Genomic DNA, 14,558 nt, shown 5'->3' on the forward strand with positions numbered 1-14,558 from the left:
GCACGGCCCATTTGCCGATACGGTCATTGTCTTCCACCCATTGTGTTATGACTGATCATTTAATAAAGAGGCCTGAAGTTCATACGATGTGATAAGGATGGTACATTTTAAGATCGTAAACGCAGAAACTTTTTTCTTCTGTGCTAGGTACCAACTACCAGTATGAAGAAGAAATATTTGTTTGTATAAAAATAAAATAAGCTCCGAAACCACTTGACCGATTTGGAATTGTTTCATCCGCAGAAGTCTTCATTCTTTTTGAATCCTGAACGACATAGTCTTTGTTTAATTTTCATTGCATCCCAATTTAATTGGAACTGTACTAATCAATAGTATCATTAGTATCTATGATTAGTATCAGTGTCGTTTCTTTATTGTGTTAATTATAGAAGTTTGCTGAATGAGTCAAACAATTTAAGCTGGATAAATTACGATTAATGACACACCACGGACGTCAAAACCAAGAAAAAACAGATCATACTCTTTAAACAAAACTTAACGAAGAAAAATGCAAATCAGCCTCTATTATCAGATATTCATTGTCAACATCAGGCGCATAATTTTGTCGAGAAAAAAAACATATACTACGGTAGAAATAATAAAATGAAATACCCCACCAATCCCCAAGAATTTACATCGCTGACGCGTCGTGAAGTCTGAAGGCCGGCATTGTTTAGTTACTGGATTCCAAACTGTCACAAAGCGCAGTACCTACATAATATTAACGTACATATATTTTAAATACATATGCGTACATAATATTATATTACTTACTAGCTGTGTTCCGCAGTTTCACTGATCTCTCCGCTCCTGTTGGTCTTAGCGTGATGATATATAGCCTTCCATGATTGTTCAGATATGACCCATAGTTCCTGAGATTAGCGGGTTTAACCAAACTAAGAAACGATAAAACTATTCAGCTTTATAATATTGGGATACGTATTAAAATTCTCGTGTCAGTGTTTTCAACCAAACTGTTCTGAAACGCCAGAATTCATTTTTTTTGTGTATTCGCTAGATCTAAAACAATTCATCTAAGTTTTATACCCCTAATAAATATTGAGTCTGTTCTGGCAGTCTCTTAATGTGGCAGGGTCAGCTAGTATAGGTATAAAAGGATAATTATTTCGCTCACATAAACGATAGGTATCTGATTATTCCATTACAACTACACGGTATTGCTATTTAGCATTTAATTATCTGTATGTTTGTGGTTACATAGTCAACGACCAACTATTTAGATGTTAATTCTGCAAGGCACGTTTACTGCCTTTATTTTTGAACTAGCTGTTGCCCGCGACTTCGTCCGCGATTACGTCGTTTTCGTCATTCGTCGTTTAAAAAAAATACGTGACACTTTATTTTTGAATGTTCTTAATTGTCTCTTATAAAAATTAACTACATTAAAATTGAATAAGTACTCTGATAAGAAAATCTTAAAATCGGAGGACATCGAAAATCTGAGGAAAACATGAGTGAATTTGATTTAAATTCTACATTACTTAGTAATTCAAATAATAATCTAAATTAAATGTAGATTAACAGTTTGAGCGCATCATTATATAATATGTACCTAAGTATTAAATTACGTTATAGTTTACATAGTAATTTTACTAAAACACGATGACTTTCTTTCGCGCTCGGTACAACAAACTAAGCATGTTTGTGGTACGTGGCCCGCGTCACTCGACCCCCCGTGAGTTCCCCTCCGTTACTATGCGAAAATACATTCGTCGCCCTATTGTAGGAAAAATTGTAATATTTTAAACGAATAGTCGAATACAAAATATATTTGAAGAAACTTAGGTTGGCCTTCAGGCAAAAGGGATCCTATCAAATGATAAACTTGACCTTGTATCTTAAAAGTAAGCATAAAAGGATCCTCTGATAATTGTTGAGCACCAAAGGATCATTTAAAACGCACTACTATAAGAGCGAATATTGTCTAAGAACTGTTTAGATTGCATATGTTCCTCTAAAAGTAGTGATTTCAAAGGTTCTGGTATATCTTCAAACGAAAGCCGACTCCTTACTCCTCTTTTAAAAAGAGCAGACCTCCTAAAGCATTACAAAAAGAACATACTACGTTAATATCGCCTATACAGAAGATGATCTGTAATCAATTGTGAGGTTATAAGCAAACCCACTTTTATATTTGTCGGACCACACCACCGAACTCGTAGATTGATCTTCTATGTTTACCTCTAAGTCATTAAGACTGTCGAAATCTGTCTACAGTAAGACGGGCCTCTCGCTATTCGTCCGTTTCAAGAGACCAAATAGTTTCAATTCTTAATCTTTCATTAAACAAACTTATTAAACGTACTTGTCTCAAATAATCTTGTCTCAAATAATGGTAATATTCGCGTCCCTACTCTAGTCATTGCTTATGCTCATGTTCATCTTCAAGAGATCGAATAATATTATGGTGCACCCTATCATTTGTCAAACGGTCTTCATATTGAGTAAAAGTTTCAGATTATCGAGATAAAATATGCCATTTGCGATCAGCTGTGAGACGTTATACCCTCTCAGTGAAGGTTTCGGTCTCACAGGCAATTCTCGTTGTGAAGCGGTTTCAGGTTCTCGGCATAACACATGTTGTTTTCGGTCAATAGTAAGCCTCTTACCTCTAACGATCCTTGAGAACTCTTATTTCTCATTTTCTTAGCTTTGCTCGAATTTCGATATAAAGATTTTTTAGGTAGCACTGATGCGAGTGAATAAAAATTAAGTTAAAACGGACTGAGAGTATTATAATCATCAATCATCATCATATAATAAAATTGTGGAAAAGCGATGTCTGTACAATGAAAATATGTAGAAAAAAATTAGCAGGTGTTATTATTAAATCGATCTTGAACCCAAAACTGTAGTTAAAAATTTTTTTGTCTGTTTGTCTGTATGTTTGTGCACGCTAATCTCAGAAACGGCTCATCCGATTTAGATGCGGTTTTCACTAATGTATTGTGGTAATCTTCATTTAACATTTAGTGTTTATTTTATATCAATCAGTTCATAAATAAAAAAGTTATGGCCATTTAAGTAATCACGGCGAACATTTGCTAAGGCATTCTATTGTACACTGTACAGTGTACGGTAAAACGTAATTTATCTGTTATATGTACGCTACAGTTATTCCTTTACATGTCCAGGTGATCATATCAAAATTCCCCAAGGGTTTGGGGGTAAGCTGAGGTAGTAGGGGGGGGGGGCGGGGTCAAATTAACATTATGGTTACTTCTAATAGGTAAATTTTCCACATAAAATGTCCTTTAAATTATGTCGTATTATATTTTTAACCCCCGACGCAAAAAGACGGGTGTTATGTGTTTGACTGCTATGTATTTCTGTGTGTGTGTGTGTGTCTGTCTATGGCACCGTAGCTGGCTAACAGGTAAACCGAATTAGATGCGGCTTTTTTTTTGTTAGGCAGCATATTTTCCGACGCTGGTTCTTAGATAAATTGTATCAAAATCGGTTCATCCACTTATTATACCTACATAGGGGTAAAAGTGGGAATGAAAAAAATGATATAATAATTTATTTTTAAAGATCGTCGGGAAGTTTATGAAATTATTTATTCCTTTTTCTATACACTTTTCTTCGTCTAAACGGTTTAGTTACGTGCTCCCTCTCTCTCTCTTCAGCCTTTAGTTACGTGCGTGAGACAGGAAACATCTAATTTGGATTTGTTGCTGGATTTGATAAAAATTGAGTATCGATTAAGCTGATCAGTGGCTACACGGGCTACACCATACATTATTAAAAACATCCATTTAAGAAAGGAAGGAAATAGAATTTGCTCCTCTCCCCCCCTGGTTCCTAAAAAATAATATGACATAATATTATAAAGGCGAAAGTTTGTATGGATGTATGGATGTATGGATGTGTGGATGTATGGATGTATGGATGTTTGTTACTCTTTCACGTAAAAACTACTGAACCGATTACAATGAAATTTAGCACACATATAGAGGGTAACTTGGATTAACACATAGGATAGGTTTTATCCCGGAAATCCCACGGGAACGGGAACTATGCGGGTTTTCCTTTGAAAACGCGGGCGAAGCCGCGGGCGGAAATCTAGTATGACATAATTTAAAAGAAATTTTACGTAGAATTAGTTAGGCATTTCTTTTTTGATTTTCGATATTATATATCTACTAATCATAATTTTTAATTACAATATTATGTAGTAACTATTTGGTATAGGTTAGGCATTTCATTTCTTGATTTTCTTTAATAAGTTGGTACGTAAGTTTTTTAGCTCAGTTTAGTAAGAAATTTTAATAACAATTCTTTTAATTATTTATGGTAGTACGTATTTACTCAATAATTGTATGTTAAGTAGTAATTCAGCATGGGCGTAGCCACGGTGGAGCTGGGTGGGGCGCTTACCCTGGCTTTGATCTGGTAGGTACCAATTGTGAAGGGGAGTGGGCGTGGGCGTTGGCGTGGGCCTGGGAGTGAACGTGGGAGTGGAAGCATGAAAATAAAAAAAATTATTGTTGCCCCACCCTGAGCCCATGGTCATAGGTCCCATAGTCACTATTCCACGCGGACGAAGTCGCGGGCACAGCTAGTAGACAAATATAATCAGAAAGCTTTGAACTCCTAAGCTCAACCATAAAAGATAGACATTTATGATGTCGGGAGATATTTTTTATATAATATGGAGAACATTTCTTTCATACTTGATTTCTGTGTAGCTTTAACCATTAAGGTTGCACACGCGACGAAAGCTTAAAAATGGAGTTACTGCTCTGCTCACGAATATGAAAAATAATTGAACCAAGTTTCGTTTAAATCCGTCGAGTAGTTTTTGTTTGTATAACGGTTATACAGACAGACAGACGGACAAAAATTTTTGGCGTCAGTGTCGATCCCTAATCACTTCGTGATAGTTATTTAGGAAATATATTTCATGTACAGAATTGACTTCTACAGATTTAATATAAGTATATAAGTATACATATATTTAGATTCCAATTTCCATGTAACGTTAAATTCGACTATACAATAACTAACAGACAACGCAGGTTACTCTCGTTTCCGTAAGTTGAGGCGGCTACATATTCGGTCCTCATAACATCACTTTATGTGAACGAAACGACAGCGCGGTTTAATTCGATGCCAACATCAGAAAAAAGGAAATATTTTTAATTGAGAAAAAAATATTATGATTTACACTATTAATACTATTTTAACATTAACACAAAATATAAGACTGTAAGTGTGTAAAAATAAATCCAGCTAGTTTCACATCAAACTTATGTTTTTAATTAGGTATACGACATGAAAATATATTAATTACCAAGCAATAATCATACAGGTAAATACTGAACAAAAGTATTAACAGTCAAAGTATATTTTTACTTACAACATGTAAATGATGAAGGAATAATAATTATCAACGAACTAACCTTTTTGTATTATTGTTTATAAATATAAATTCATAAACAATAAATTTATAAAGAATAGAAAAAATTCGACCACTAAAGAATGCTGGTTCGAGTCCCGCGTCGTTATCCAATTTTTAAAACACGAAGATTTTTAAAAATGTAACCAATGAACACAATCAATATTAGATTAACTGTAATGGTGTCTAGTTTGACTTAAAATAATAAACATCTACCCTTACTTTTAAAAATGTAGTATATTTACACGAATTATATGCGCACCTTATAGGGAAGGGAAGATATGGGTTAAAGAGTTAAATAAATAAATAACATAATTATATTTAAATTATTAATTTTTAACATTGTGTTCAGTAGTGTTAACATGTAAATTGATTTGATTTTTACGAAATCTCATAGATGGCGCTGTTTCAAATTTGTATACTAATAAATTCATTAAACTGATTCTCTGCCCAAATTACGTAAATGACATAGTTTTTATTGTGTAAAGCTAGATAATAGCATAGCTTACCCGAAACCAACATTTAAACATGAGTCTTTAGATTGTACGCTGTCGTAATACACGGAATACGTAAGAAAAAAAAAAGGTTCACAGCTCCTCCCCCGGAGGTGATAGCATGATAATATGTTTAAAAAAGCCTCACCCGACCTGTTAGTAATATTCATGCAAAATTTGAAGTCAATCTATGCAGTACTTTTCGAGATTAGCCTGGACAAACATACAGACAAACAGACAAACAGACAAACAGACAAACAGACAAACAGACAAAAATTCTAAAAACTATGTTTTTGGCTTCTATATCGATTATAGATCATGGATTATGTATTCTTTTAAAAAAATATTCAATGTACAGTTTTGACTTTCCTACGATTTTATTATATGTATAGATTTGTTTATCTTTGGAAAGGCTAAACTAGCTAAATAAATAACATAGGTACATTCATATAATCTACTAGCTTTCCACCCGCAGCTTCGCTCGCGCAGACAAAGAAAAACCCGCAAGCGCAGTTCCTGTTCCCGTGGGATTTCCGGGATAAAACCTATCCTATTTCCCGGGATAAAAAGTAGCCTATATCCTTTCTCGGGTATCAAAATATCTCCATACCAAATTTCATGAAAATTGGTTCATTAGTTTAGGCGTGATTGAGTAACAGACAGACAGACAGAGTTACTTTCGCATTTATAATATTAGTATGGATACTGATATTATAAAGCTGAAGAGTTTGTTATTTTGGTTGAACGCGCTAATCTCAGGAACCACGGGTTCGATTTTATGAATTATTTCACTGTTTCATACCTAGTCCATTTTTTTTGGGAAGGTTTTATCATCACGCTTAGACCAATAGAAGCGGACTGCAGAGCAATGCGGGAAAAACCGCAAGGCACTATTAGAGTAAAATTTATAAGTAACTATATAGGTACCTACATATACCTAATTTATGCATGTTCTTTGTCCGTATTATTTAATTGTATCACCATGAAATCGTTTGAACGTATGAAACCCATATAAAGGTATATTATCAAGACGTATTACGTCAGAACTAAGACGGTAGTCCCTTTATGGGCATTCAATTTTTATCTTAGAATCTACAATCTGATTGCAATGCGACAAACGTACATTTACGCACTGAATTATGCGTAATCTGCACGTTATTGCATTAATATTACAAAAAAAGAAAAATTCGTGTTTGTAAAAGATATTCTCAAAAACTACTTTACCGGTTTTGAAGAAATCGAAATTTAGTCGTTCTCTATTTAAATAATCGCACTTTTTTCTCTCCCTTCAAGTTTTGTCTTAAATGTATCTTATATCCATTTCTACAATCAAATCAATTTCTTCACTAATAATTCATCTATAAATAATATCCATCTTTTGTACCTTTCCAAGAAGTGCATTTCTCCCAATTTATATGCAATGCTAACAAGAGAACCATACCAACGTCAAGTGATCTCGGTTAGAGCTAGCGGTGCTGAACAAACTTATCGACCAGAGTGAAGTATGTTAGGCTTGCAGTTATATAAACTGAAGAATAGAAACGAGAGAATATTTCATAGACTCCAGCTTCTATAATATTAGCTGTTCATCTCGGCTTTGCGGCGGACATGGCTTAGCTTAAAGAATATATAGCCTACGTGAAAAAATAGTTTTTACAATCAGTCTATTGTGGTCTAGGCAAAATTGACAAAGAAACAAATATGTTACCTAATCATTCCTCTTTATAATATTTCGGATAGAATAGCCTCATCTGAGATCATAGGGTGGCATAAGTTAGATTGTCTTCCAAACTTGATTCCCAAACTAAGTGGAATGAAATTTTCTGGTAGGTCAGCGTGGTTATACATAAAGGCGAAGGAACTATATCTGTCGATTGCAAAAGACAAAGAAAAACAAACAATAATGGATGAAAATATGTATGAGAAATAAAAAAGAGCGTGTGTGCAGAGCACACGTGTCAGAACTTCTTTCGCAAGATTCACAGAATATCAAAATCGTCGCCTTATTCCATGACGCACGTGACGGTTTTGCCATGACGCGAATACCTTGAAATTTTACTCTCAACTAGTTACTACTAAAGAAGTTTCACTTCAAACATGAAATTCAAGCCCGCACGCCGCAGGCTAGCTACTCCACCAAATGTAAACATTCCTATTTCAAAACCAAACAACTAGCGCCATCAACTAGCCCATAAATCTATCATCGTTTGCTGATAAATGAGTCACCAACAACCCATACAGAGACCCAATTAGTATGTGCGATACGTCGCATCGTATGTTTACATAACTATTATGTAATGCCCGATGCACTATAATATGGAATTTTACCGAATATGTGCACTAATTATATTAGAGGCTTTAAAATTCCGAATCTTGCGGTTACATCATGTCTTAGTATCTTACGATTCTAGGATATTAGTTCTGTTTGCTCTAAATGCATGGAAGATATTATACATATATATTAATCATAATTATTTATAACATTGATTAACGATATTCACCATAACATAACAAGTAACAACCATAACATGATGTTAGTGAACTTAGCAGATCATTTTTAGCAGATCAAAAAAAAATGTGAGTTCTTATCGCGTGCAGTTGAGTTCTACAGTTCCTGATACTTCTTAGAAATACTCGCGTAAAATGAAACACTAGAAAATTTATTTATGTCATATTTCATCACGCCGTAGCACCATGCCGTAGCATCATGCCGTAGCATCATGCCGTAGCATCATGCCGTAGCATCACGCCGTAGTATCATTCTGTAGCATCATGCCGTAGCTTCATGCCGTAGCATCATGCCGTAGCATCATGCCGTAGCATCACGCCGTAGCATCACGCCGTAGCATCATGCCGTAGCATCACGCCGTAGCATCACGCCGTAACACATGCCGTAGCATTACGCCGTAGCATCACGCCGTAGCATCACAGCGTAGCATCACGCCGTAGCATCACGTCGTAGCATCACGTCGTAGCATCACGTCGTAGCATTATGTCTTAGCATCACGTTAAGCCGGGTCCAGGTCGGGTTTTTTCAAATGTCGTTTGTTAAGGTAAAAACGCCAGAACTATTTCTAAAAAGTATCAGGAACTGTAGAACTCAACTGCACGCGATAAGAACTCACATTTTTTTTTTGATCTGCTAAAAATGATCTGCTACGGGAAGTTGGCAGATCATTTTTTCAAATGTCGTTTTTTAAGGTAAAAACGCCAGAACTATTTCTAAAAAGTATCAGGAACTGTAGAACTCAACTCCACGCGATAAGAACTCACATTTTTTTTTTTGATCTGCTAAAAATGATCTGCTAAGTTCACTAACATCATAACATGTAAGAAATGACGCGTGCGCATATAGATAAGTAAAAAACGAAACTAGACAAAAAAACATTTGATACGTTACTGAAAGTCTTTATGAAAGTAATGTAGTAAGTATGTACCTAATTGCTTAATTTTTCAGAAAATTTCATCGACAATTTTTCCTCGCACAGAGCTAAATAATGAAAGAAGTAAACGTAACAAGCACTTGTTTGTTTACAATCCTACATTTACATCAAATCCGTTGTCAATCGAGTTACTTACAACTTTTTAAGAACATAAAAATTTTCAGTACTAGTTAGTGCAAAAACGACGCACAAAATTCGCTACAAAACAGCAATAAAAATGATTCTAATAAAAATTTAAATGCCTTATGCTCGAGAATCACTAATCAGCAAGTAATAAAAATTATATAATTATGTACATTCACAGACTTTCTAACTCAAAATGGCTCGGACGCTAATCGCCTTTCGTTTTATTATTAGAGCTAATTAAGTCGCGCCATTTGGACGAAACACCCAGTACGGATTAAAATTCAAAATTCAAATCTTGCATTTCTATTCAAAAAGCCATTTACTTATAAGAAAATATTTCTTAACAGACATTCTACATAAAATTTCGTCTAAAAATATGTGCATCTATTCTTGGTCTATTAAAATATTATTCATTTTTGAAGATTTAAAGATTAAGTACATTATCTTTCGTACAAATACCTACTTGTTGAAGGTTTTGAATTGGCTAAAAATATGTAAAATACTTCAAAGAATAAAGAAAAACCTTTATTTGGTTTCCTTATAAAACATTATGTTCGTTGGTCAATCTTCTGTCAGATTCATTATAAATTCATAAAAAGGTAAAAGATAATAAGATAGAATAGATATGCTTTATTAAAATAAATATGTGATAAAACATATACCATAGGTAGGTATATTGATATAAAATGCAAGGTCAAGATCATGTAAATCTAAAATAGAAATGAACCTTAATCTATTTAATAAAAAAATATTTATATATAAATAAATGCTTTTTCAGCAGAATATTCTCATAAAAACTGTCACTAAGAAGTTATTTTTACAAAATGCACATATTTTCTAATCCCATACATCCACACAAACCACCAACCGCACCTAATTAATGAATAAAGAATTAAAAGTTAATTACAAACAGCGTGCACAACAAAGCCCCATTTCACAGAGGTTGTTCCTTCCCACACATTATGATAACTGAATGAAGAATGTGAAGGTTGCATTGTATGGAAACTTACCCATAATCAATCTATAGGTATATTAAATTTTGTGTCATAGTTTTTGTAACCGAACTCCAAAACAAATTGACAAATTTTCATGGACATTTTTCCGAAAAATTGGTCATATATTATGCATTACATTGTCGTATATTATCCTGGCAGAAAAAAATTGCCAGGACTCAGGGAAACTTTAATTTCAATGTTAATAAAAATTTATCTGATAATGAAACTTGAGAAAACTCAATAAATATAACTGTAAATATCTCTCTCAAGGTACAGTCGATTTAGCTAAGAAAACTGACCTCCTGATTTATTTAGTAACTGATAAGCATGTGCATTGACAAATAAAATTACAAAGAACAAGGTTATCATGTAAACGCTAGTCGCAACATTGTAAAGGAAATTGATCAGAGTAATATGTAATGCCATTATTCTGTACGTTCATTCTATTGTGGGAATATTTAAGTATGAGGTGACAAGTCTTAGAGGTGACAAGAGTATACAATTGTGTGTGCTTATACCAATAATAAATATATGAGCATACTAGAGGTCCGCCCCGGCTTCGCCCATGGTACATAATATTTACGTTTTCTCTACATAAGAACCATCCTCATACTTCAAGGAATATAATAAAAAAGAATTATCGAAATCGGTTCAGCCGTTCTCGAGTTATGCGCTTACCAACACATTTTGCGATTCATTTTTATATATAAGAAGATTATAAGGTCATCATATATTAACGTCTATTTTTACAGAATTATAAGAAGTTTATATTGAGTCATTTTCATACAAAATGCAGTCATACCCTCCTAAGGACCAAGCTAAAAAAATCCTATTCTGCATTACCACCCATTGTTCTCACCTGAGTACATAAAAATACAACAGACCTGCCACCCAATGGTATTTTTTTGTTTTTTTTATTGTTAGAGTTAAAATTTACTTGTGGGATTTTTTTTCTGGGTAAAATATAGCTTATAGAATACATTTCTGAAAAAAAAAAACTCGATTTATTTTGTTCCCATGTGATCACATCAGACCTAAGTGAATCCAAAAATTTTTTTATTAAAATTAGGTTTTACTTGTAGATTTTTTTATTTACTTATGTTATAACATATGAGATCATACAATAACCTCTAAAAAGTATACAAAAGAATTAAAAACAGTTTTTCTTAAATTCTAAATGTGTAAGTTTACTACATATTAGGTAATAAAATGTCTAAACTATCTGAACATATGTTAAAAAAAGAAATAAAAACATTGGAAGTACAATATTAGGAACTTGAAATATCAATGAGCTAACTAAAAATCGATTTGGAAACAAATGGTGGGTCTCCTAACTCTTCATCACTAGGAATAAAATCTCCGTCAGTCGGCTAGGAAATCGATGATATTATCGTCACGAATAACTGAAAAAATAAGGAAGATAACTGTTTATTTTGATTGCAATAGTAATTCCTGTTGACAGTTTAAATAAATTATAATCATAAAACAGGACAATTATACTCAAAATTACTGTAAAACAACAAAATAAATTATTAACTAATTAAATGTTTTATAGTCATTGACTACCAATGTCTTCAACTGAGTACAAAAAAATGAAAATAATGTTGTAAGTAACGACCAATGTTCTCACATGATCACATAAAAATTATCCGTGAATTTAAAAAATACAATATGAATTGTTTCGTTAAATTTAATTAAAATACGTTCCTGTACTGTTTTTACTATTTATTTTTCAATACCAAATGAAAATCAAGTGAGAGATTAATATGATAATTAACGATTTAACTTACCTCTGTTACGTTGACCAGCCATTTTAAAAACTTTAACTAAAGTATTTTAAAATTCTGTGATTGGATAACCCATTTACCTACCAAACCTAATAGTTCAATTCAGCCAATCGCGTTACACAGTGATCATAGGCAGAAAAGCGCGGTATTTTTTAAGATATTTCGAATTTTCGATTTTGTCATCGGATGAGGACGGTGGTTGGTAATTTAGTTAAAAATTTTTCGTGCTTTGGGTTGTAATGGTGATGGTGTTTATGTACTTATATGAGGCCATTGGTCCTTAGGAGGATACATAAAATGCGTCGATGACAGCACATCTTCATGGACATCACGTTAAAATATTATTGTCTCTTTTATTATAAATTTGTTTATACTTATCATCAGATACACAACTTCTGGATATGTTATGTTTCGATAATTTGTCAATTTAAATAACAAATAAGCAATCAGTGATTTTATTAGCAAGTGGAGAAACATAATGCCAATGTTTAATTGCAAACTATAAAATTAAACATACATATTTTTAAAATCAATAATAACAATTATTGTCATTACTTATTACTAACCAGTGGAACAGTGTATTACCCATAAATCAATTATCGTTATTACAATAAAAACTACCACAAAGCAATTAACTCACAATGCAGTACAGGCTTTACTTGACCTTGTGTTTATATCTTTACTACCTTATTTGACAAATGTTCTGTCAGGAAACCCTTTTTACTTATGGGTATGAAATATAGTTTACAATAAATTCTCAGACAAACGGAATACAGACAAAAAACTTAATTAAAATTGGTCAAGGCATTTTCAAAGAGTTTGGTTTTCTTTCTTGATAAACAACCTATCTAACTAACACAAAAATAATTTTTCAAATCTGACATTAAATTATTCTCAAACAAACCCTTCAGCTTTATAAATATATATGTTGCAGCAATGTGCTTGAATCTGCTATTTGATTAAATGACTAGTCCAATTTAATGACTACCTATATAATATAAATATATTATTCACTCCATAGTCTGAGTGGGCAGGCTTTGTCTCTCCATACTTGGTACTTGTGCCGTAAATCCAGCTTATATGGTTTTGATGTTACTGTATATGGGGTTGTGTTCATTTAAAATTTGTTTCTTATTTAAATACCTGCTTTTAAATGCAACTTTATCAATGGTATTGATAATAATGGCTAGGGTGACCAAACATTATGTGGCTTAAAGTAGAAACAATTTTAATAGCCTTGTTTATATAAAATGTTGAAATAGCTTTCTAAAAAACAAAATAAATAATCATAAAATTACTTTTTAATAGATCTTGTTTGTTTTCTCTAGTTCCCAACAATCATATAAAATAAAAAATATTTATCTTCAGTGCTATAAAATTATATAATTTACTGAGATTTATAAATAAATTCAACTTTGAGTAGCATATCTGATTGGAGTAAAGTAATAAACAATTGTTTGTACCAGTGGAAGGTCTATCAATCGTGTAATTAATATAATAAGCAAATATAACATCCATAACCAATTAAAACAATCGTCTAAAATTTACCTTGCATTCATATTCTTATAAGAACCAACTTTACAGATTATTATCTACCTAATTCCACGCAATATAACGTACATAATCCATATTTCGACATAGTCTTGATAAAAGATAATGCGATAATTAAATTACCAAACTTGAGACGAAGTTTACAGTTAGGAAATAACAATGGAAATCAGCTGTTCGAACTTGGAAATCTGATTCTTAGGTTCTGATTCTCACAGAAAAGAAGGGTGAACGAACGCGAGGTCAGATGCGGAACGAAACCACGCAGGCCCTATCTCCTACCCTGACTCAGTCTTCCGTACTTACCAACAATTCAATTTCTTAATAGCAGATAAGTCCGACTGCTTTGATCTAGCGATCACCATCTCCTCCGTTAACCTCGCCATTCTGCACTACACAACACAGCACTTTGTTATATACAAACAATAAAACACTTGTTCAAATCGGAGAGAGGTTGCGGCCGCTCATCATAGCGTAAACACATCAATACATTACAAAATCCTAGAAAAAACTGAAGTCAAAGTGAAGTGACGGAAATCGGAATGAGGAATCACGAAAAACAATAGAACGATCAACGATCACTTCACTTTGATCAAGTGTCATTTGTCAAATACTTTGGCACAGGTAAAAAATATTTCCTAGATCGGAGATTACAACTTTTGCATTTAAAAAAATGTAAGAAAAGGATATATTCGTAATAAATCTTATATATGTAATTAAAAGAAGTAAAAAATATATATTGG

At 33.0% G+C, this 14,558-nt stretch overlaps 1 protein-coding gene across 4 annotated transcripts in view; it reads right to left on the reverse strand.

The window, feature by feature from the left end:
* Nucleotides 1-14,355, reverse strand: part of LOC149476115 (uncharacterized) — a 44,039-nt gene extending 29,684 nt beyond the window's left edge. For all 4 annotated transcript variants that reach the window (XM_089712427.1, XM_089712425.1, XM_089712424.1 and 1 more), the window contains exon 1: nucleotides 14,122-14,355. In XM_089712427.1, coding sequence (XP_089568553.1) covers nucleotides 14,122-14,201 — 80 coding nt within the window. In that variant the 5' untranslated portion in view covers nucleotides 14,202-14,355. The remainder of the gene's footprint in view (nucleotides 1-14,121) is intronic.
* Between the last annotated feature and the right edge of the window lie 203 nt (nucleotides 14,356-14,558).

Source organism: Colias philodice, chromosome 28 (assembly GCF_061535455.1).
Source record: "Colias philodice isolate Cphi_HAF_F1 chromosome 28, ilColPhil1 Martin Lab GWU primary, whole genome shotgun sequence".
Taxonomy (NCBI): domain Eukaryota; kingdom Metazoa; phylum Arthropoda; class Insecta; order Lepidoptera; family Pieridae; genus Colias; species Colias philodice.